The sequence below is a fragment of the Lygodium microphyllum genome, chromosome 24 (assembly GCF_053477565.2).
Source record: "Lygodium microphyllum isolate KBCC chromosome 24, Lygodium_microphyllum_v1.1.10, whole genome shotgun sequence".
NCBI classification, from domain to species: domain Eukaryota; kingdom Viridiplantae; phylum Streptophyta; class Polypodiopsida; order Schizaeales; family Lygodiaceae; genus Lygodium; species Lygodium microphyllum.
In genome coordinates, this window is record NC_141158.1 from 129,508,040 (window position 1) to 129,533,338 (window position 25,299).

At 48.2% G+C, this 25,299-nt stretch overlaps 1 protein-coding gene across 5 annotated transcripts in view; it reads right to left on the reverse strand.

Annotated features, from left to right (window-relative positions):
- Positions 1 to 25,299, reverse strand: part of LOC148015638 (exportin-4 protein) — a 171,894-nt gene that overhangs the window by 33,169 nt on the left and 113,426 nt on the right. For 4 of the 5 annotated variants that reach the window (XR_015688297.1, XM_087664915.1, XM_087664917.1 and 1 more), the window contains 4 exons: positions 24,454 to 24,708; positions 24,254 to 24,325; positions 21,080 to 21,154; positions 17,269 to 17,346 (listed from right to left, as the gene is read on the reverse strand). Coding sequence is in view for 4 of the 5 variants with exons in the window: in XM_087664915.1 (XP_087521041.1) it covers positions 17,269 to 17,346; positions 21,080 to 21,154; positions 24,254 to 24,325; positions 24,454 to 24,708 (480 nt within the window). In the remaining variant the exon portion in view is untranslated. The remainder of the gene's footprint in view (positions 1 to 17,268; positions 17,347 to 21,079; positions 21,155 to 24,253; positions 24,326 to 24,453; positions 24,709 to 25,299) is intronic. The other variant, XM_087664916.1, reaches the window with a different exon arrangement.

Below are 25,299 nucleotides of genomic sequence, written 5' to 3' on the forward strand. Positions count from 1 at the left end.
GCAGTGACAGCCGCAGGGGTCCCAAAGATACGGGTGGCAGTGAAGGAGGTCAAGAATATCCCACAGTTCCTAGAGATTGAGGCAGGCGGGCATTCCTTTAGGCAGCAGGTCATTGTGAGTGGGCAACCAGGGCAGTGCCTGCACTACCACGACTTTGGGCATCAGGCAGCAGTTTGTACACGTTTCGGAGCCAAGGCGGCTCCGCCCACTCGTCCGCAAGTAGACGCTGACGGGTTCACACGGGTGCAGAGGTGACAAAGAGGGAGACAGCAAGGGGGGGCGCAGCCAACCCCTCAGGTCCAACCTCGTCAGCAAGGTGATAGCGGACAAGCGGCCCCCTCTTGGCAGAGTAGTTCACAGCCCCCCCTATCCACCCCACCCGACAAGACCGCTCCCCCCCACTTTCTCCACATGCGCCACAGACTAACTCCCCTGAGTTCCCACAGGCCCCTTACCCACCCCCCCTCCCCACATCCCATCCCCCCCCTCCCTCCACTGACCTTGGCCCACAGCCCCCCCCTTGCTAGGGCCACCACTCCCCCCCACACCCGGCCATGCATCTCTAGCCATCCCACCATATCTCGATCCTCTTCACAGTGGCTTTACCGTGGATGCGTTTGCACTCCACAACACGTTTCTTTGGCACCTGGTCACCCTTCTTTTCCCCGGCCTGGCGATTGAGTACCGCCAATTGGTGGAAGACTTTGGGAGGCTCTTTGGCACTGTCCTTCCCGCGTCCTTCGCGGATGCAGTGATAGCCGCAGGGTTCCCAAAGGTACGGGTGGCAGTGAAGGAAGTCAAGAATACCCCAGAGTTCCTAGAGATTGAGGCAGGCGGGCATTCCTTTAGGCAGCAAGTCATTGTGAGTGGGCAACCAGGGCAGTGCCTGCGCTGCCACGACTTTGGGCATCAGGCAGCAGTTTGTACACGTTTCGAAGCCAAGGCGGCTCCGCCCACTGGTCCGCAGGTGGACGCTGACGGATTCACACGGGTCCAGAGGCGACAGAGAGGGAGACAGCAAGGGGGGGCACAGCCAGCCCCTCACGCCTAGCCTCGTCAACAGAGTGATAGCGGACGAGTAGCCCCCTCTCGATAGAGTACTTCACAGCCCTCCTGTCCACCCCACCCGACAGGACCGCTCCCCCCCAGTTTCTCCACATGCGACACAGATTGCCTCGCTTGAGTTCCCACAAGCCCCCCCCCCCCCCCACTAACCTTGGCCCACAACCCCCCCTTGCCAGGGCCACCACATTCCCCCCCCCCCCCCCCACACCCGGCCATACATCTCTAGCCATCCCACCATATCTCGATCCTCTTCACCCCCATCACCCCCCCTACCGAGCACCCCCCCTGATCCGCACCCAGGTTAGGTGAACCCCCCCCCCCCCCTCCACCCACAGGAGGTGATGAGCCACACGCACCTACCTCCTCTGCACACCAACAATCCCCCCCCGTCCACACAACCACCCGCTCATCTGCCCCTGCCAGCCGCCATACTTTCCCGAGACAGACACAGTTGCTGCCACAAGAGTTTTTCCGCAATGGTCCATGGTCCTACTTGCGAGTTGCGGAGCGCGGAGAGTTCCCACTACCTCTAGAGGTCGGGATCTTCGTGGTTCGTAAGTCAAGGAGGGGCAAGGTGCACCTACTAGCACCACAGGATGGACCAAACTACGCCTTCTTTTTTTAGTCATCTTACTCAGAGGAGTGGACGACTATACAGATTGAGGAGGAGTTGAAGAGTCAGCTGGCGGAACACATCTCCCAGTTGATGGGAGATGAAGGATTAGCACTGTTCGCACAACAGTGGCCAGGTTGCATGATGGACATTAACTGATGGGCTGGCGCCGACATCCCGCATTTGAGCATTATCTTTCAAGTCTCCCCAACAATGCAGAGCGCCGAGGGACGTGATCGAGTGGCCCCCGGCACAGGCGGCCCGCTTCTACCAGTGTACATAGTCACGTTTTTTAGCATGGCTGATAGATGCATTGATAGTACCACCTAGAGCATCTATCACCCCTATGGTCCGGCCGAGGGCCACCATGGGGGACTGGAGCTCACCATCCAGACCAACGGCAAAACGCACATGCATGCCTCACAGCCTCTCTTCCTCATCTGCAGCATCCACACCGAACAGATGCCTGTTCGGTCAGTCACAGGTTTTCCCATGAGCCTACATCTTGCATCCTGGCATGTGAACAGTCTCCACTACAGTGGGGCACGTGGCTCGAGGAAGCTGATTGTCCGGCAGGAGTTGCAGCCTACCCTTGCCAGATGGATAGACATCTTGCTTCTGCAGGAGCACAAGCTCACCCTCGCCCAGGCTCAGCAGGTTGGCAAGGTACTTCTGGGCAGCTCGCATACTTACTGAGAGCAAGCCATAGGCGCACACGGCAGGAGCGGAGGCGTATGCACCTCTATTGGCGCGAGTCTCACCACTTCTGTACGAGACCACGGGACAATAGTGGCAGGAAGGGCTCTATGGATCAGATTGGATATTGGGGACTTGTGTATTGGAGTCCTCAATGTCTATGCGCCTATGGAGGTTAGGGCACACAGCAGGTTCTAGGTGGAGATTGTAGCTGGACTCCCAGAGGTGGACTTCTGGATTGTTGGAGGAGATTTCAACAACCTGGAGGCTTTGGAGGACCAGCAGGGTAGAGGAAGAAACTACCATGGCATGGCTGGGGAGGAGCAGGAGGCATGGGAGGTCTTTTTGCTTGCAGTAGGAGCACAAGATGCCTGGAAAGATCCTGCCTTCCACAGGAGGGAGGGGTCGTTGGACTTTTCCTGGGGATACAGGCGGCTAGGTGGAGCCTTGTTGGAGCAGTTGGATAGGTTTTATGTGAGAGAGTGGGGAGGTTCTCGTGGAGGCCAGATTGAGCAATTGGAAGGCACCACATTATCCGATCACTGCCCGGTTCTCCTGGCACTTGACCCCTCAGCATCCGCCCTAGATACATGATCCTGTCAGATCCCTGACTCGATCTATAGGAGGGAGGAGGCGTCGAGACAGATAGAGAAAATTTGGACCAAAGAGTGGGTAGGTGGGGATAGGATAGCAGAGGAGGTTGCAGAGGTCTTAGCCAAGCAAAATTTGCCAAGAGGCAGCCCTACAGGCCAGGCAGCAGTGCTGGGAGGAGAAGAGAGCGCTCCGGCGGGACCTGGCAGCTACGCAGAGATTATTGCACAAGGCACCAGGGACCCCACCCTCCATGCACAGGAGGTGTGCGCGCGTGCAGCCATTGCTGGCCTAGAGAACAAGCGCTCGGAGTTCTCTTTCCGCACCTGAGCAGCCTTCTGAGGGAGACACGATGTGCAGGGAATTCTTCCAGGTGCACCAGCCCCGCACCGCGGGAGAGCAGATACGCAGCCTTAGGGATCAGTATGGGAGGACCCGTTCTAGCCCTGATGAGGTGATGGAGATTGCCACCGACTATTACACGCGCCTCTTCCAACAGGAGAAAGCTTCAATTAGAGGACAGAGATGCAGACACCAGGTATGGGATCACACCCCGTTCCTCGTCACAGAGGAGATAGGACACGCCCTCCTAACCCCCTTCACAGAGAAGGAACTAGAGGAGGCTTTCCATACATAGGATGGGCAAAAATGCCCGGGGGAGGATAGCCTCTCTAAGGCTTTCTTCACTACCTACTGGGAGGTGTTGAAGGACCCCCTGCTGAGGGCTTTCCAGGAGATCTTCATCTCAGGACATATGCCAGGGAGGCTCTCGGCAGGCCTTATCAGTCTTCTCCCCAAAGGGGGAGACCGGTTGGAGCTATCCCAGTGGAGATCGATCACCTTATTGTCAGTGGCCTATAAGGCTCTGGCAAAGATTATTGGTAGACGATTACGTCATGTGCTTTCAGATATCATTCATGACACACAGACAGGCTTTGTCCAGGTTAGGAGCATCCTAGACAATGTATTTACATTCTTTGAGGCGACAGAGTAGGCTCAGCACAGTGGGCAGAGATTGGCAGTACTACTCTTGGACTTCGAGAAAGCCCATGACAGGGTGGACTGGGATTTCCTAGAGGGTACCATGGTGAAGTTGGGATTTCCCCACGCTTGGATTCGCAAGGTCTCCGGCCTGTACAGATCAGCCACCAGCAAGGTTCTCATAGGCGGAAAGCAAGGGGAGGAGTTCCGGCTAGAGAGATCAATCCAACAGGGCTGTCCCCTGGCTCCATACCTGTTCCTACTCTTCGCAGAGGCAATGTCTCATTTCCTCAAGTCACATGTGAGCGGACTACACGGCCTCTAACTTCCAGTCAGAGAGGAGATTGAGTTCTTAGACTCAGAGTACGCAAACGACACAAGCCTCTACATAGAGGACAACGAGGTGATGTTGGAAAGAATGAGGCTGGCTCTTGATGTGTTCTGCGCTGCAACGGGTGCGAAAATCAACTCGCGGAAATCGGTTGGCTTCCTCATAGACCCGGACTCTAGCATGGAGTGGGGCGTCCACTTGGGATTTAGATGGGTGAGCAGAGGGCAGACCGTCCGATACCTAGGATTCCAGGTGGGACTTGATATCACTCATGCCCAGCAATTTCTTTGTGTTCTAGATTCTATTAGGAGGAAACTGACCTACTGGAGCATGGTTCACCTCTCACTAGTCGGTCGAGCCCTAGCGGTCAACCAGGTCCTCCTAGAGACGGCCTGGTACATCGCCTCGTGTTCGTGTTTCTCCTCATCATGCGTAGGGCAGCTTCGCCGCCTAGTGCGGAATTTCCTTTGGTCGGGGTCTGATGGCTCCAGAGACTCCAAGGCCAAGGTGGCGTGGGCGACAATCATACGACATCGATCAGAGGGAGGACTTGGGATCATAGACCCACAATATCAGAGTATGGCCCTCTTCGGCAAGCTAGTTGTCCGCGGTCTCACACCAAGCGGGCAGACCTGAAAGGTCTTACTGCAGAAGGGCCTTCAAGACTGTAAACCGAGACTTGGAGGTGAGTGGAGGCCATCACTGAGATGGATCTTCACTTCAGCCCATATCACCCTCCCCCCCCCCCCCCCCCCCAAGATCACCTTTCCTACGGAGCCTACTCCGCATGTGGCAGGGCCTCCGTAAGGCCCTAATCCTGAGCCCCCCAGGTTGCTAGGAGGAAATAGACCATCAGCCGCTGATCTAGAATCCCCAAGTCAAAGATAGGGAAGGGGCACAGATAGGTGAGTGCCCCCACATCTAGTGGGTTGGGTAGGAGGCCGGCCCGGCTCGCTCCATCGGGACATGGAGGGAGGTGTACAGGATGGCAGACAAGGAGGTGCTACAACGAGTATCAGGGTACACGAGAGGAGTGGAGTTGAGGAGAAGAGAGATAGACGCAGCAATACCTCCGGAGTGGCTTGCCCCCCCGATATGAGAACCGATAGAGGCCGGGGAGGTATGGGAAGCCAGGTTCTCTCCAGTAGGCATCCCTCTTCAGGTGGCATGTAGAGTGGGTGGCACCCCCCAGGGGACCTTTTTCGCCGTTCAGGAGGGGGGACGTCTGGCTCTTGATAGAGATCAACAAGAGGAGGGGATTGCCACCCTTTCATGGAGGAGGATTCGGGTGGTGGGTCTTCACGGGAAGACTTGGCGACTGGACCCCTATGTTTTCTGGATGGAGCTCAAAGAGTGGCGCCTTTTGATCTGGGAGGGTAGACCACTTGATGAGCTGGAGTGGGATCCACGAGAGTGGCTATGGCCGGCCTCTGCGGTTGCCAAAAAGCCACCCAGGTTCCTAGAGTATACTACCAGGATTGGCAGACATGTACTGATGCAAGAGGATATGGACTAGGCGCCGTCACGTAGCAAGCACTGGGCGGAGCACAGCATCATGTAGCCCTTCCAACGGACCTTCTGGCACCGCTTATGGGATAGCTGGAGGCCGAGGAGGGTGTCGTATTTTTTATGGCTGGTGGCACATGGAGGTTTGGCGGTGGGAAGCTGGCTTGCCCAGATGTAGAAGAAGGGAGGTTGTAAGCGCTGCACACAGCAGCCTCTAGAAACCCCAAAGCACTGCCTTTGGTCTTGTGAGGAGGCGCAGCTTGTGTGGAGAGGAGCATGCCGTATCCTTCGACGTATAGCCCCCAGCCTTGGGTGTATTTCATGGGGAGCTTTCTGTTGGCAGGCAGTTAGCCAGGGCCATCACCTTTTGTATGAGGCCAGGATGCAGGCCACGATATTCATGATCGAGGCAGGGTCATGCGCAGTGGTTGGTCTGGAGGCTTTACCCATCCGCCAAGTCTGGATCCCACAGCAAACTGCTCGGAGATATGGGAGATCATAGGGAGTCGTATTGGATGGCATATCTAGAAGACGCGATGCCAGGTGGCTTTTGGTGGAGAGACTTTCAGCACTTGCGACCTTAGCAAAGCTATGGACCTCCATCATTCACTCCCTCCGCAGCCGATGGGATCAGGTGCAGGGCGAGTCCAGGGCTCGTCAGGAGCTCCGTGGCCACTTCATGCGTACCTGGGGCGGCCAGGGCCTATTCTTTGTGATGCAGGCAGGCAGTCCCGTCTCGCGAACTAATTCCCCCAACCAATGCATGGCTGGAGGGAAGGGAATGGGAGGAGGTGATGTAGTGAAGTTGGTGTATGGGGGGACAGCCATGCACGAACCACGTGGTGGCTTCCCTCTCCCCCCCCTTAAGCTATAACCCCCCCCCCCCCCCCCCTCTCCCCCCTTAGCTTTGGATTCGGGGAAGAAGGGCCGTGCTGTGGAGGCTGCTGCGCTGAGAAAGGGGAGAACGCCGCCGTGCTGGATAGGCCGCCGTGCTGAAGACGCCGCCTGCCTCTGGGAATCGCCGCCTGCCACCCCCAGTCCCCGCGCCACTGCCATACCACCGCCGCCATAACACAATAATCCCCCCTTCGTCAGTCGCCATAATCCTTCTTGAACTTGCCTTTTCTTCCACGTGGGAAGCAAAAGCTTCTTGGAAGCTTGCAAAGGCAAGGCTTAAGGCCTTGTGCACATGGATTAACCGCGAGGGTAAAAAAATCCCAGCCTCCTTAGGCCCTGTGTGTACATCTCATTCCCGGGGTTCAAGACCCAAGCTTCCAAGGGACTGATCCCCCGTAGGGTGCATTTCCAAAGCAATGAGTCTAAACGCCTATTACTTAGGGCAAAGGAATGAAATTGTTAGGTGCATTTTTGACTGGACATGGAAGGAATAAGCGTATGTCGCATTTTAGGCAATATCTTCCTTGTAATGATTCATGAGGAAAAGTCGTTAACACCGTAGGATGTTATCCGAAAAGAAATAGCAAAGCACGAAAATTATTCTATGGACTTGCATGTGGCATGTGCTTGCAAAATGGAATAAGCCAACACTAGTCCTACAATATTCACTTTGCATGAACTTCATTAACTACGTTGTAGTTAGGAAAGGGTTGCATGTTGCACATTCGTCATGCGTAAATTTCAATTCATCGAGTGGCATTTAGAAAGGATTGCATGGCTTATCAAAGCATGAAACTCAAATGCCTAGACAAAAATTTTGTAGGCATGATTCTTTGAGGTAAGTCCTAGTAGGTCCTATGAAAGTTATTCTGCAAATTATCATGCATTTTGACTTTTAGCAAGAAAAGATAGGGTTATTGCGAATTATCTAAATCACCTAACCCGCAAGGGATTCGTATAGGCATGGTTCAATCGATACGATAAATACCCCAAGTGCTAACTAGGATTTAGCGCGTTAAGAATTCGGCCTAGTTTCGCACTTGTTGCCAAGTCGAAACCCTCAAACCCAAAGGTCCTACCCACATTCACGGAATGTTTGGGTCAATTGGACGCTCATGCAAATAACGATCTAGGATCTCTACCTAAGGATCGAGCGACTTAATGTTAAAACTCGGTTTAAGTTTGGAATCCCTAGGACCAAACATTGTCAGCCTAGTGGAATTAGGATTGGGTTGGGTAAGAAGACACCCTAAACCCTGCTTCTTGTCTAAACATAATTCCTTGACCAGGAAACGTCGTTCAGTGGGTGAAATGATCCCATGGAATAGATGCGACACTTGTGCAACAAGTTGCAACGTCGCATGGCCTTGTGGTTTGATCACAAGAAAGTTTTGCCATTCCTTGGAATGAGGTTGGCAGGTTCTAGTCTAACTTGCAAGAGGATGAGTAGTCATCCTGCTACATTACCTTTCTTGGGCTGATTTGCCAAGTTAAGGAAAGTTAGATATTTGCTTGAAAGCAAAGGATCAACCAAGTTAGAGCGACATGGTCGCAAGGATTTACTGTTAATTTATGAAACCTAAGATATTGGTTGAGTTGGGTTAACAAGGTATGGCCCTAACCCAAGGACAAAAGGGTGAACAAACAAACCCTTGGGGATCTTGCCAAGTCGCAATTGATCCCGGATCGAATGCTGGATGTATTCGGAGATAAGGATTCACTTCTTAGCAGTTGGCCAAGTAAATAGCAGTTGGCCAAATAAACGACCACTAGATTGATTGTGCTTGTAACAGTTTAAGAGCACTGTTTGCATTGCTTGCTCAAGGAACTAAAGGATGGAAAAATATTTAATGCTTCATGTTGAAGCCCTGAAGGGAGAGGCAGCATCAATTACCTCCGACTGTCCGCCTAACCCTAACCAAGGGGGTTGTTAACCGCGCCGGGAATGTGGACCGAACCCGCCGCGTGAGGTCTCTCCGTTGAGCGCTACTTGGAGCAGGAGGACGCTTGAGTGCTAGGGGGGGCTCTGGCCATAAATCCCTTGCCTTTCGGGCCCTGCACAAGAGGCCAAGGTGACTTAGGATTGGATCTCAAGGCCCGCATACTAGTCTACGAGCAGAATCTTAGATTAGAAATCCCTGTGGATTGCTGGATAGCCTTTGGGTGGATTATGGATAGCCTTCGCGCGGATTATGGATTAGCCTACAGGCTAGATTATATGAACGTATTCCAAAGATAAGTAAGATAACCTGTTGAAAAGGAACTTGTTTGGTACTGTCTTTCTATGTCAAGTGCTAAGATTATGTGAAGGAACCGGTGTCTAACTGGCTAATTAAGGAAGCTGCTTGATGCATGTCCAATTGAATGTGGTAGGTAATTAGACAACTAAAGCAACCTTGAGGAAAGTGCAGTGGATGTGGCCATGGGTCCGTCCTACGGATGGGTGGTCCCAGTTGGCCAGGAACTTTTCTCAAACGAAATGGACAGCAAGGAGCTCTTCTCAAAGGAAATGATACCAATTGTAACGTGTCCACCTGTTCCCTTTCAGGACACGTCTTAGCAGTCCATCAGAAAGAGAGTCTAGAAAGCTCTGCCCGGCACTCCCATGGAATGTTACGGGGTTTGCGATCTAGGACTTTCTGCGTTTGCCACGTAGCGGAAGTATTCTAGCCGTTCCCACTTAGGACCGACCTGAATCAGGATTTCTCCTAATGGTCACTTTCCTAAACAGCAGCTAGCATCGAACCCCATGCGAACTACTTTACGCAGAAACGCCAGGGATGAAGCGGATTCATGCTGCACTTGGTTCAAGGAGAATGGGAGACGAGAGGGATGTAAGGCTCAACCTCTCTGCCCATCAAGCATAGTCCCATTCCATTCCCCTAAAACAGCATAAATCGGGATTCTAGTAACCTAAACCCTAGGTCAACGCCCTTGCTGTTCATTTCCTTTGAGAAGAGCTCCTTCTGTCGATTTCATTTGAGAAAAGTTCCCAGCCAAAACCACCCCCCCCATGGCTTCTTGCCCCCATCCCCCCTAGACCGCCTTGAGAGGCTTGTATACATGATGTACTGGTGACTTTGCATCAGCTCCAGTTAATCTGTTGAGCATGAGCATTCTATTGTAATCAGTTTTTTTGAGTAATATAATCAGCCACATTTTACTTGCAAAAAAAACGTCATCAACTTTACGTTCAAGTTTAAAAACCGATTTTGTGTCAATGGCCTTCTTACCAAGTGGTAAATCCACAAGATCCCATGTAGAGTTAGTAGCAATAGAGTTTAACAAAAGAAAACGCTCCCGCCTGTCACGTCGCTAACCTGCTATCGCGCCCCCCCCGTTCCTCCCGCCTGTCCCTCCCCACAGCGCGCTGCACCACTCCCTCCCTCCAGACTTCCTCTCCATCCCAATGCCTCCCCTGCACTACCCACGCCTGATCCCCCCCCTCCATTGTCCCCCGTCTCCTTCACCCTGCGGCCATCGGCCTGCAAGCCCCCCGCCTGCGCCGCTCCAGTCTCACGCCATCATTCGTGGCGCCCGACGCCTCCACCGCCGTTAGAAAACAAAATACCCCCTTCCTCACCATCGCAATAGAAGTGACCCCTCCCACAAGAGGTGAGAAGCACGATACACCAACATCTTCCACTCACCAACAGCCTAACCCCCCCCTCCCCATACAACCACCAGCTCATCTGTTCATGCTGCCAGTCACACTTTATCGAGACAGACAAAGCTACTACCACAGGATTTTTTTCGCAATGGTCTGTGGTCTTACCTGAGAGTTGCAGAGCGGGGAGAGTTCCCACTACCTCCGGACGTGGAAATCTTTGTGGTATGCAAGTCAAGGAGCGGCAAGGTCCATCTACTAGCACCACCGAATGGACCAAACTATGCTTTCTTCCTTCAAACCTCTCATATCATACAGGAGACTGGACGATGACACAGATAGAGGAGGAGCTGAGGAGTCAGGTGGCAGATCACATCTCCCAATGGACTGAAGGAGGACTAGCATTCTTCTCCCAGCAGTGGCTTGGTTGCATGATGGACATAAATTGGTGGGCCAGGGACGAGGTTGCACATCAAAGCATTATCTTTCGAGCCCCTCCACAGTGGAGAGCTCTGATGGATGCGATCAAGAGGCCCCAAGCACAAGCGGCCCGTTTCTACCAGTGTACAGTCATGCCTCTCAGCTTGGCTGATAGATGCTCTGGTAGTACCACTAGGTGCATCTATCACCCCTATGGTCCGCCGCCCAAGGACTACCATGGGGGAATGGAGTTCACCATCCAGGCCTACAACAAAGCGTATCCACATGCCCCATAGCTCTTCTTCTTCCTCAGCAACTTCCACACCGAACAGATGCCTGTTCAATCAGCTGCAGGTTTCCCTATGCGTTTACATCTTGCATCTTGAAATGTGAACAATCTCCACTACAGTGGGACACATGGTTCCAGGAAGTTGATTGTTCTACAAGAGCTCCAGTCTTCCCTCACCAGATGGATCGACATCTTACTTTTGCAAAAGCACAAGCTCACTCCCGCCCAAGCCCAATGGGTAGGAAAGGTATTCCCAGGCAGTTCACACACTTACTGGGAGTACGCAATCGGTGCCCACGGCAGGAGTGGAGGCGTATGCATCTCTATTGGTGAGCCTCACCACCTGTGTATGGGACCACGGGACGATTGTAGCAAGAAGGGTTTTATGGATCAGATTTGGACATTGGGGACTCGTGCCCTGGAGTAGTCAATGTCTATCAGGTTAGGGCACGCAACGAGCTCTGGTTGGAGATCGCAGCAAGACTCCGAGAGATGGACTCCTGGATTGTTGGAGGAGATTTCAACAACCTTGAGGCCTTGGAGGACCAGCAGGGTAGAGGCAGAAACTACCAAGGAATGGCTAGGAAGGAGCAGGAGGCATGGGAGGTCATCCTACTACTAGTAGAAGCACATGATGCTTGGAGAGACCCTGCTTTTCACAAGAGGGAGAGGTCGTTAGACATCTCTTGGGGATATAGGCAGGTAGGCAAAGCGGCTAGACAGGTTTTATGTGGGAGAGTGGGGATGCTCTCGTGAAGGCAGTTAGGGCAATTGGTAGGCAACACTTTGTCTGATCACTGCCTGGTTCTCCTAACACTTGATGCCCCAGCCTCTACGGTGAAGAAACAGATTGAGCAAATGTAGACTAGAGAGTGGGGTAGGAGGGACCGGATCATAGAGGAGGTTGCAAAGGCCCTAGTTGAGTAGAGCAATATCTGCCAAGAGGCAACCCTACAGGCCAGGCAGCAGAGCTGGGAGGAGGAGAAAGCACTCTAGCGCGGGACTAGGCAGCCACACAAAGACTTCTCATTCTGCACCTCAGCAGCCTTTTGGGCACGTAAGGGGGACACGATGTGCAAGGAGTTCTTCCAGGTGCATCAGCCCTGCACCTACGGAGAGCAGATATACAACCTTGGGGATCAGTATGGGAGGATTTGCTCTAGCCTGGATGAGGTGATGGAGATTGCCACTGACTACTACAGATGCCCTTTCCTGCAGGAGACATCCTCAACCAAAGGAGAGCGATGCAGACAGCAAGTTTAGGATCACATCCCATCCCTAGTCATAGAGGAGATGGGACACTCCCTTCTAGATCCCTTTACAGAGAAGGAACTAGAGAAGACTTTCCATGCACAGGATAGGCAGAAATGCCCGGGAGAGGATGGCCTTTCCAAGGGTTTCTTCACTACCTATTGGGAGGTGGTGAAGCACCTCCTACTACTGGCGTTCCAAGAGATTTTCAGCTCAAGACGGATGCCAGGAAGTCTATCCGCAGGTCTTATCAATCTCCTCCCCAAAGGGGGAGACCGGTTGGAGCTATCCGAGTGAAGACCGATCACCCTGCTGACAGTGGTCTATAGGGCACTGGCCAAGATGATTGGTAGGCGACTCCGCCCTATGCTTCTAGATTGGGGCGTCCCTTGGGATTTGGATGCGTGTGCAAAGGGCGCACCGTCCATTACCTAGGGTTCTAGGTGGGACTCGACATCACTCCTACCCAGCAGTTTCTCCTAGTCCTTCACTCTATTCAGCAAAAGCTGACTTACTGGACTACTACTTGCCTTTCCCTAGCAGGCCGAGTCCCGATGATTAACCAAGTCCTTCTAGCAGGGGCCTGGAACATTTCCTCCTGTTGGTGTTTTTCCTTGTCATGTGAAGTTTAGCTTCGCCACCTAGTGCAGAATTTTCCAAGTCCTTCTAGCAGGGGCCCGGAACATTTCCTCCTGTTGGTGTTTTTCCTTGTCATGTGTAGTTTAGCTTCGCCACCTAGTGCAGAATTTTCTCTGGGCCGGGTCCGACAGTTCTACGGACTCTCGGGCCAAGGTGGCGTGGGCGACCATCATCCGGCATCGATCAAGCGAGGGCTTGGGATCATAGATCCAAAGTATCAGAGTCTGGCCCTTTTGGTCAAGCTAGTAGTCTGCGGTCTCACACGAGGAGGGCAAACATGAAAGGTCCTATTGTAGGAGGGCCTCCAAGAGTGTAGGCCGAGGCTCGGCAGCGATTGGAGGTCGTCCTTGAGATGGATCTTCATGACGGCCCACAGCACGCCCTCCAGATCCTTCCTCCGCAACCTACTTCATGTGCGGCAAGGCCTCTGTAAGGCCCTTATTTAGAGCCCCCAAGTTGCCAAGGGGTTAGAGATCGAGAGGGGGTACAGATTCGCGAGCACCCCCACATCTAGTGGACTGGTTGGAAGGCCGGCCCGGCTCGTACCATCAAGACATGGCAGGAGGTATGCAGGATGGCGGACCAAGGGCTGTTACAACGGGCATCAAGTTGCCAGAGAGGAGTTGAGTTAAGGAGAAGGAAGATTGATGTTGCAATACCTCACGAGTGGCTTGACCCCCCGATACGAAGCTGGTAGAGCCTCGTGAGGTATGTGCCGCTAGGTTTTCACCAACGGGTATCCCCCTACAGGTGGCAAGTAGAGTGGGCAGCCCCCCACATGGAACTTTCTTCAAGTCGGCTTGGAGGCTGTACCCATCCGCCAGGTACTGGAGCCCACAGAAGACCGCTCTGAGATATGAGAGATCATAGGGAGTCTTACTGGATGGCACATTTGGAAGGCCCGGTGTCAGGAGGTTTTTGGCGGGGGGAGACTTTCAGTACAAGAGACTTTTGGCAGAGCTCTAGATCTCCATTATCCACTCCCTCCACGGCCGATGGGACCAGGTGTAAAGCGAGTCTCGTCAGGAGGTCCATTTTCACTTCATGCGCACTTGGGGAAGTGCCATGATCTGTTCTTCATGATATAGGCAGGCAGCCCGAGATGGCGGTACACCCCCCTCCATGGCTTCTTGCCCCCATTCCGAGATGGCGATATCTGTGACTCAGTATCAGCTCCAGTCACTCTGTTGGAGCATGAGCACTTCTTTGTATTCAGGCTTTTTTTGAAGTAATATAATTAGCCACACTTTATTTGCAAAAAAAGGCAATAGAGTTTAACTCATCTTGCATGGCTTGCATCCAATGTACATCTTGCTAAGCTTCGTCCAAGAAAGTAATGTCATCATCCAATAGTGAGCTCATAAGCACGTACTCATCACAATCATCTACTTTTGCAAAATCAGCCAAATGTGCCCCCCTGCATCATTTGTTGCATGTCTCGCAACTTTTGAGTGCGCTGAGTTAAGGGAGCATCCATTTTACTCTCTGGAGAGTATGTAATAGTTGTCTTAGGACTATTTTGGCTGCAATTACAGCAACCCTTTCTCGCTGTATATTGCATCATCGATTGCATGTGGCAAACAATCATCAATACCATGTTGTTCCACAACATATCATGCAACAACAGCTTGCTATATTATGTCTGTCCTACCAGTTACAGCAAGCACGAACTGCAAACAAAGTGGCAAAAGACCCTCAAAGATATCTCCAATGTCATAGGTGGCTGGCATCTAAAACTGATCATATGAAAATGCAGCATTTTCAGCAAATATGACATCCCTACTAACAAAAACTTTCTTCATGCATGGCTCATATAAGCGATGGGGCCCTTGCTCTTTGAACTATAGCCAATAAATGTATATTTTACAGCCTTGTCATCAAGCTTCCTACAATGCTCTTTAGAAACACATGCATAGGCTATGCATCCAAAGACCCGCAAGAAGTAAACTTTGGGTTTCTTGCCATGCCAAGCTTCAAACGGTTTGACATTCTTGAGTGCCTTAGTGGGTGCACGATTCAACACATGATTTGCATACTAAAGGCTTTCGAGCAAAATTTTATGAGGCAACCCCTTGCTTTTCAACATACAACCAATCAACTCCATAAGAGTCAGTTTCTTCTTTTCAACAACACCATTTTGTTGAGGTGTCATGCTAACAATGGCTTGATGTGTAATGACATGATCAAGCAAATATGTCTCAAAAGCACAAGACATGTACTCCCCCCTCTATCTGTGTGAAGTATCTACACTTTCAAGCCAGTTTCAGCCTCAAGCTTTGCTTGTTTAAAATGCATGAAAACATTATACACCCATGTATACTAAGAGTAGTCATCAATAAATGTAACGAAGTAAAGATGACCCCCAAGTGCACATGTCCTCATGAGACCACAAACATCAGAGTGAATAAGCTGCATTTTTCGGGCAACACGCATTGCACCATCCTTTTTTCAAGCAATCATATGCATTTTGCCCCCCAAGTACACGTCCTCATGAGACCACAAACATTAGAGTGAATAAGCTGCATTTTTCGAGCAACACGCACTGCACCATCCTTTTTTCAAGCAAACATATGCATTTTGCCCAAAATACATCCCTCACATGCATGAGGAGGTGGAGTCTCCACTAGAGGCAATGCATCTACCAATAACACCTCTAAAGGGTCATCAAACTCCCAAAACTCATATGTCCATAGTGGGCATGCCATAGCTCCACATTCTGCATTGCGGGGAAAAGAGTAGTAACTGCAAGAGCATCGTGGGATTGTCTATTGTAGGTATCTGACAAAAATAAACCCTTATACAAGGTGCCGAACAGCCATGCTTTGTCTCCGACAATGCATTTGTCATCCTCAAAGATGACCTGAAAGCCATGCTTATTAAAAGCAGAGATAGACAACAAGCTCTTGATAATGCCAGGCACAACCAAGACATCTACAAGCATAAAATCAAAACCATCTCTAGCAATAACAATGACAATTCAACACCACAATTATCATGATTACTATTGTTTGCACATATAACACGCTTTCCAACAAGGATTGAATGCAAAGAGGTGAGCAGCCACTTTTTGGAAGTGATGTGCTTTGATGCTCTACTGTTCAAATACCATCTATGCCAATTTCAACAGCATTAAATGCTGAATCAACCATCTAACAGTCAAAACTACATCTGAGAAATACATAGTCCTCCTTCACAAAGTTCGCTAAAGCATCACCATCAGTAGATTCATTGGCTCATGTCTTACCAGACAGCCAAACCGGAGTCGTTTTTCTTCTCTTTGACTAGTCTCTTCCTACATTCATTTATATAGTGACAGATCTTCTCGCAATAATGACTCTTCCCATTCTTGTTAGACTTTTATGTATCTTGCATGGTGTTATTTGATGGCTGTCCAACATCAACCTTTTGCTCATTTTTTGCACTTGTCATCCTCAAAGATGACCTGAAAGTCATGCTTATTAAAAGCAGAGATAGACAACAAGTTCTTGGTAATGCCAGGCACAACCAAGACATCTACAAGCATGAAATCAAAACCATCTCTAGGAATAACAATGACAATTCAACGCTATAATTATCATGACTACTATTGTTTGCACATATAACACACTTTCCAACAGGGATTGAATACAAAGAGGTGAGTAACCACTTTTTGGAAGTGATGTGCTTTGATGCTCCACTGTCCAAATACCATGTGTGCCAATTTCAAGAGCATTAAATGCTGAATCAACCATCTAAGAGTCAAAACTACATGTGAGAAATACATAGTCCTCCTCCACAAAGTTTGGCTAAAGCATCACCATCAGTAGATTCGTTGGCTGATGTCTCACCGGACAGCCAAACCGGAGTCCTTTTTCTTCTCTTTGGCTAGTCTCTTTCTACATTCATCTATATAGTGACCGATCTTCCTACAATAATGACATTTCCCATTCTTGTTAGACTTTTATGTATCTTGCATGGTGTTATTTGATGGCTGTCCAGCATCAACCTTTTGCTCATTTTTTGCACCTTTTTTTATTTTTCCTTTGCCTTTAACTTGGAAAGCATAGCCACATCACCTAAACGCAATGCAACATTCTTCCAAGTCTATTCCTATTGCAACAAGACCCCTTCTAGTTCCACAAAAATAAGTGGTTGTTGCACCGTTTCCCCCCCCCCCCCCCCGGGGCGGCCCTCAAAGACAACATAAAACAAGTGTGGAAACCAAGATATGACTTAAGAAGAGAGTTCAGAGTGATGTTTATCAATTCAACATCCTGAATAACCTCGTCAACATTAAGCAGTTGCTCACACAAATCCTATATGTGAGTAATGTGATATGTCATGCTATCACCGTCATCCATATTCACATTGGCCAACTCTCTACAGAAATAGGATGTCCTCACCTCATTGTGTGCTGCAAACATACACTCTTTGTCCTTGCGAGTGAGGACACCAAGGATGCTACTCTCATCATTATGCCCCTGACATGCCAAGTTATCAATAATACATAAAAATCAGCAACCAAATCCATCACAATTGAAGTATAGAGCGTAGTCCTCGGAGTAACACAAATTTCCACGCAATTACGATTCAAGTATCAAACTATCACCAAACTGCCAAAGTGTACCCAAATCACATAAATCAACACTCAACCTGCAAATAACAACGATGCACTGTTGTACCACATTTGCCTCAAAATGCATGCCCACAAAAGTACAATTAACAACAACCTAATGCCAAGTCTCCCCAAAATTTTCTCAAATTTTTCAAAAAAATTTGTTCAATCTGACTCTAACAGCAATTATATGTTGCTATACTAGTTGTTTCCTGCCTTGGAGTGTGTGTCGAGCAAAAGCCCCAAATTTCTTCAGTAAATTTCAAAGAAATTGAAAATTTTCATAATTTACAACTCAAAATTCTATAGAAATGTCACCTTTTGATATGTGCCAATAGTCAATAGCAACTTGAATCAGCCTCTAATGCATGTTGGAGCCTCGAAAATAAAAAGCCCCAAATTTCTTGCACAAATTTAGAGGAAATTATGTAATGTTTTGGGTGTCAAAACGCACGTAGGATGCCCATTTAGGCAAAATCCCTAGATGTCGAGTGCCTCCAAACCATGTGCAGACTTGAACTGGTACTGACGGAGCTGAGTACAAGCTAGTGGCACTTTACACCAACCAAGCGGCTGAAAGCACACATGGCTGCATTGGCAGCATAGGCAAGAAAAGGCAAGTGGGCAATGGGTAGCAAGCAGCACAATGCCACAGTGAAAGGCAACACCTACACCAGGCAAGCGGCAGCAACCAAGGTGGCCACGCAGGTAGAGCTATCAGAGTTGGTGGCGCAAGCGGCACACCTGCAGGAGGTAGGCAGCAGCAACCAGGTTAGTGGCGCTCCACACAAGGCAGCGAGTGGCGCTCTCAGACAGCACACAAGCAGTCTGCAATTGGCGAGCAGCTCGACAATGTGGTGGTACTAGCGAGGCAAGTGGAGCTGCCTGAATGACAAGTAGCGCAAGTAGCACAGCACGCAAGAGCTGCACGCAGAAGGAACTAGCCTTATTGGCAGCATCTGGGCGGATCTGAGTAGCATAGGCGGCAGCAGTATATGATCGCGAAAAAAATGCTGCAAGGCAGCGTGACAGCAGCAGACACAGCTTGTGGACTAGCGGTAGCAATCCAAAGAAACTTGAGGTTAGATTTGCAGCTTCCATCATCGAAATTGACATGTTTCATCTCACCTTCATCCATTACCGCCAACAATAATTGCAATGAAGAAGAGACAACCTCTTCTCATCAACTGCTATTTTCGATCATAATCAGCACTCCCTCTTCGATAGAGGAATTCTCTATCTTTGGAGACATTCTCCCTCAGGAGGTTCCTCATAAATATGCAAGCATATCACGTGGGTTCAAAAAAATAAGTTTTTTTAATATCATTTTTACACCGAGTGAATAGTAGAGCGGTGTGTTTTACTTTGAGAAAATTCATAGATAAGGGTATTTTAAAATAGGCCCTCAATGCACATGATATAGAGGGTTGATATATAGCGAACCTCCCAAGCATTCTCCATGGAATTGGTTTGGAATTGAAAGGCTATCATATGAGATTCAAAGGTAGAGACTATCTGCCACAACTATGATAGAAGTCATAACGGGAAGACAAACATAGCCAGTTCTCAAACCTGGACTGGTTTATTATCTAAAGCAGACATCCTTCATGGGGTCATTGCAACTGGTACAAACAAGGTCTTCACTTTCACAGTGCAGCCGAGTGGCCGCCTTTGGAGAGAGGACTTGGATCGAGCAAAGTTCACACGATGCTCTAAACAAAAGATCAATGTATAGGCACATGATGAGAGGAGATGGTACATCAACCACCAACTCGATAGACGAACAAAGAGATTAATCTTATCAAAGAAGGCCCCTTCAGCGGTTACAATGGGATTGAGGAGAGTAGGCTTGGATGGATCCATTTGTGGATATGCCAAGTGATGTGGCCTTCTTTAGCTACACAAGCAAGCTTGAGAGAAGGATTGAAATGAGCATAATCAAAGCAGAGCCAACAGCCACTCCTCATTGACACAAACATAGCATCTTAAATCGTATTTTGTCATACTTTTGGAGGAGGTTGGACAATAGCTTCAAGCTTATAAAAATCTCTCTCTTCTTATGCCTAGTAGTTCACAAAGGCTTAGAGATTAGCAGTTGACACATAGCTTGGGAATGGCAAGGTCCAAGTAATGTGCTGAGCTAATGGAGTAGAGGCACTCTCTATGGGATTTTCCAAGATCTCATGTGCTACGGAAATCTGAGGAGAGCCCCAAGGATGGTCTGTAGCAGCACATCGGAGACTATGGTTGTGGCCTTGGGAGAGTTGTAACTTGGGTCACAAATCAAAGCCTAGCATGCAAAAAACTGGATTTTCAAGGAGCCATTCCTTTGTCATCATTGGTCAGCATCTGAGAAAGATACCACTTCAGACTACCCACGAGCACAGTCAACCTCAGGATACTGCCAGAGATGGAAGCTAATTGTTAGTATTGCTTTACATTTGGAGCATGCGATGTAGTCATGCTATAGACCTCTAACAATGCCTCCATTGCAGAGACTCTCTTAAGAATTTGAACAAAGTTCATCCATATTATCCCCAAAAGATAGGAGAGGTTGCAGAGTGGTTTTGAGAAGACGAAGAGGAGAAAATACGCTTTCTTGCAAACTTGGGATTCTGGCACCCTCTTTCACCTAAGCTCCTTATATGATCTGGTATTATATCCCACCAGAGTGCTTGTTCATACAGCCATTGTATTAGGATGTACTGAGCTACTCCTTACAGGGATCTTTGTACTTTGTATTTTACCTCAGGGGCCTTGACTTCTAGAAAAAACAATAATAGTCAAGGACTTCTTAGTCCCGCTTTCCTGACTTCAAGGAGTTCATTAGCAGTTATTATTATTGTTGGCAAAACAAATGGACTTCTCAATGGTCAAACCAAACTTCTTGATAGTCAAAGAGAACTATTTTGCCTTCTTATTTATGCTTATTTTAACAGTCAATCCTGTTAGGCTACACAACTGTTGACTTCAGTCTTCATCACTAACCTTATGCATGTGGTTTGGCCTGTTCCTAATGTACATTTATACATGTGCACAGGTCGTTCAACCAGTAAATCAGCAAAGTCAATTAGAGTTGTTTCCAACCAGTAGGTTGGAGCCAGGAAGAAAGGAATTAAGCCAGCACAATTTCCACTACTTGGTGATTATCTCTAAATTTTGTTAGACCCAGACAGACAAGCATAGATCAACAGATGGTTTGCATAGACTTACCAATAGATTACAACCTTGCTGCATTTGTGCACATACCCAATACTTTAGAAGACACGTGGGAAGACCCCAGTGAGCTACTAAGTTGCATTGAGACACATTGGTTTGAAGTCAATTTAGCAAAAGACAATCAATGTTCCTTTGATAATCAAACTGCCCAGATATAATGTAAGCATAATTAAACTTCATGCAGCTTCATTAATTAACATGGATCAGATATAAACCACTTCTTCAGACAAACAATCCCAGACAAATAATCAATGTCTCTGTACCTGATTGATCTCATACGCCGTCTGTATTAGAAATAGGCAAACTGAGAAATCAAGCATGCAAACTGAAGCTCAAATTAGCACACTTGGATTACATAGAAATGACACATTGAGTTTTACCTGAATATAAGATGGAAGAACTAACAAAGTCTGATCTAGATATGCAAATGTTTTTGCAAAGTGCTGCCAGCTTTCCTGAAAGCAGCCACTGCATGTCATTTTTCTCTTGCAGAAGATAATAAGGTCACACAGAATTTGATCTCAATGATGGACTTACCTCTCTCTCTCTCTCTCTCTCTCTCTCTCTCTCTCTCTCTCTCAGGGCCCTCCCTCCCTATCTGTCTGTATATATGTTTGTATGTGTGGATGCACATGCATGTGCTTGCACACATGCACATGTATGTGGGGGGTGTGTGTGTGTCTACAAGTGGCAAGGATGGCATACTACCAGACATGTTTTCAATCTCTCCCAAGTTGGATTTGTGATGCACCCAGCACACATGAATGTACCATAGTAATTGGGAAATCGGCAAATGGAACATAGTGACAGGGAATGGAGGGGATGGGCCTCTTAGAGCCCAAAATCCATCACCAAACAAAGCCAGCTCAGGATAGCATCCCAAATTGGGGGAACTTCCTCTATCTCATCCTTTACAAGGGGATGGCCAGGGAAAGGCTAAGGAATGCTTCCTCCCTATCAAGGACACAAAAGGGACTGGGAAGCAGATACTCTATGACAAGGGGATGACTACACAATGGCCAAACACATCCCTTCTGTCCAGGACAGAAAAGGGGCTGGCGGGGTGGTGTTCACATGGGCACTTTCTCTCACATATACATACGTATTGCCTTTCACATCATCTATCTTACACAATATATTGAGGTTTTACCATTTTTGACAGTCCAAGTGACTTTTCCTTGTACACCATCTTTAAAATGAATCACATAGTTTCCACAAGTTTCAGAAATGGAAGTTTTCAAAGCAGGAAGAAACAGAGTTTCAGTCATTTGAAATTTTTGTGGGAATGGAATTTCGGAACATATAAGTAATATATTGTTTCTGAACATATACCTAAAGTAAATAGATAATGTGTGTGTGTGTGTGTGTGTGTGTGTGTGTGTGTGTGTGTGTGTGCGCGCGCACATGATGGTGTTCTGAATATGTGATGGTTCAAGACTAAAGAAGCTTATCTTTCGGAGCAAGAGTTTGCAACACAAACTTAGATATCCTTTATGTGGGGTGTGGACAACAGAGTTTAGGCACCAGCAATCTGCAAAGACCGGATTAGAGGTGACTGTGTTAGCAGTCATGTGTCTTGTATGGTCATCTCCTGCCTGTGAACCTTAGTCTAAGTCAAATGAGGACATTAGGAGCTCTCGCATTGTCCTTTTCTATCATTTTATGTGCTTTAGGCACTTTAGATGGAGGGCACATTAGTGCATTCCCTTTTGGGCACTCTAGGCTGTCTTGGGCGCCCATATTTTGGGCCTAGCCACTTTATTACCAATTGTGGCTCCAATTTGCCCATATATATATAGGTGGCTTGCCCTCTCACACTCATTATACATCATTAATCCTTCATGATCAGCCAGCCCTCCTCATTCTCTCATCCTCCTACTACCGTCCAGTGCCTACACTCGCGTGTAGAGATACATGTTGGGGATGACAGATGCAACCTTGTATCCTTCAGCCATTACAATCAGGTTGTTCCTTCTCACCTACATTCCTCTTCAATCTCCTCTCCATCTTCACTTTCCTTTCCGTTGTGCACTCTCACATGGTATTAGAGCCACGCATAGGAGCCTAAGTCTATGAAGAGAAGCGTGCTGTCCGAGTCATCAGCCAAGCTTTGGCCATTTTGGAACTGCTTCAGGTCTCAGTTTCAAACTAGGGTGGCCTGTTTTCACCTTCTACATCCTGGATTTTCAGCTGGAGGCCATCTCTACTTGCTGGTGCTGTCATCAATACCTGGTAGCTGCTGTTATCTGCAGGACGGACCCATTTCTTACTTGCATTTCAGTGCTGGCAGCCGTCTTTGATCTGCAGTTTGGTTAGGTAGGCCATTGTTACTCCTGGGTGGCACATATTCAACCTGGACAACATCATTGCTGACCTGGTGGCTGTGTTTTTCTCTGCATATCTTCATTTTTGCAGGCATGCCATCCTCTACATCAGGGCACCAGTTTACAGACTGGACATGTGGACAGCTTTCCTGCAATTCACACTGGACAGTGGACAGGCCTTTTTCACCTTGCTGACATAGCAGCCTCTCCTTCAGGCCAGAAAGAGGGCAGATCTGCATTAACTGCAGGTACACCAGTTCTAGAAACTCTTAGTCCTTTACCAGCCTAGGTAGGCTGTGTTAACAGGTTGAAGTCCTGTCTTCAACTGCATTTACTGCTTCACCTCTCTGCTCAGCATCAAGTCATGTCTCTCACCCCAAATACTCCTCGTTTACACTGATGTATACACATACTTTGTTGACCAGCAGATTGATGGACCCCAAAGAGGTGGAGAACATCCCATTTGTAGCATCTTCTCTTGCTTTCTTCCAAGTACTTCTTGAAGGACAGATATGGCCAATGTGTATGCTTCGGGGGATCATGTGTGGCTCAAGATCGTGAAGACCAACCATCGTCCTTTCACTCTCGCCCTTCATATTCTTTCAGGGCTTTCTGTTCCCGATTGGCATTGATGGCACCCTCAATGCAGCTGCATGTCCTACCCTCTCTACCCGCATGTAAGAAGCTGGATGGGACAAACTACCCTCTATGGTCGTACAGAATTGAGTGCATCCTCAACACCTATGACCTTTGGAATTTTGTTATTGTCCCTACCACAGAAACATGAAACGGGGAACGGGAACGGGGAACGGGGACGGGGACGCGGACGGGGACGGGGACGCCAAACCTAGGGAACGGGGACGTGGGAACGGGAACGGCATTTAAAATATCAAAATTCATGAAAAAAAATTAATATTTCACTTATAGTCCATGTGGACTCTGGAGTGTTAAAACTTAAAACCAAGGTACCAAGGTATATAATCCACAAGGACAAATCATTTTAAGTTTTAACTTTAAGATATCATGCATTATTCTAAAACTCAATTGATTTCTATAATGGTTGGACAAGGTATACCAAACAACCTTCACTCTCATTAGTATCAATATCGTACATGAGTTGTATGTTGCATGTTGAATGAAGATTGCTCTATGCTGAAATCATTGATTTAAAAATGTCAAAATACTGGAGCTTGCATGTAGAGAAGGCATATTAAATGACAAAAAACTAACCAGCTTTACAATGTGGGCACAGACATTACGCCGCCGAGAGAGAGCAGGAAGAAGATGCAAGCATGTAAGTTCCTGAAAACATGATAACAAGGAAGATAAAACACTAGAGTGACAATCAAAAGATGGCTTTAAAAACTGTATACAAGTCCATCAAGTAGAAAATAACAGACAGCCTAAATTTGAGGTTTAGAAGACTTCACTTGTAAAGCTTTCTCGCCAGGCCATTCTGTGAGGGATATCATTGCCACTTTTATCAAGCACTCCAATATAGAGCATCCTTCACCTTCCTCACCAAAAGCAGCTACCATGGCGTTGTTCTTATTGTAATGTCCATTAGTGGACATTCCTAGTTTAAGATCACCTTCATGACCTGATGGAGTTGAATTTGGACCTCTGCCAGCATCTACTGGGAAAAGATACGTATCAACCCACCTTGCAAAGAACCATACAATAGCCTGGATACATGCACCAAAATCGAGTACAGTAAACATGCTTCCAATGAACAAAAAAGTTTTATTCTCCATGCCACCAGAACACACATCCTATAAAACGGTAGGACCAAACACTCTTTACCCAGCAATTCACTGACGCAGAAAAATTTCTTTCACAGCACAAGAAAAGGTCTATCTTATGCATACAATACACTCTTATCATATGGTGATGGAAACAAACAACTTTAAGAACCAGATCAGGTCCATATCTTTATTCTTTCGGTCACTTTCCTTGACCTTTCTGCTCCAAAAACAGGATTGCAAATGAAAGCATGTGTGAAGCTTGCATGCATGTGTGTTTCAGGCACACAGTTCCCAGAGTTTCAGAAACAAGGAAACGTAAACATGTCTTGGAGTGGCAAAATGGAGTTTTGGCCTCAGTCTGAAAGGGGAATGTGAAAATTTTAACCTAAACATAAATGTGTGTATGCACGCACACACGTACACTTCACATGCATTATAATTGTGTTGAATAAGCTTGCATTGGGTGTTGGCTTTAGTGTCAAGTTCAGAAAAACCAAAATTGCTTTGTTTCAATGAAAAGGATTGGCATGC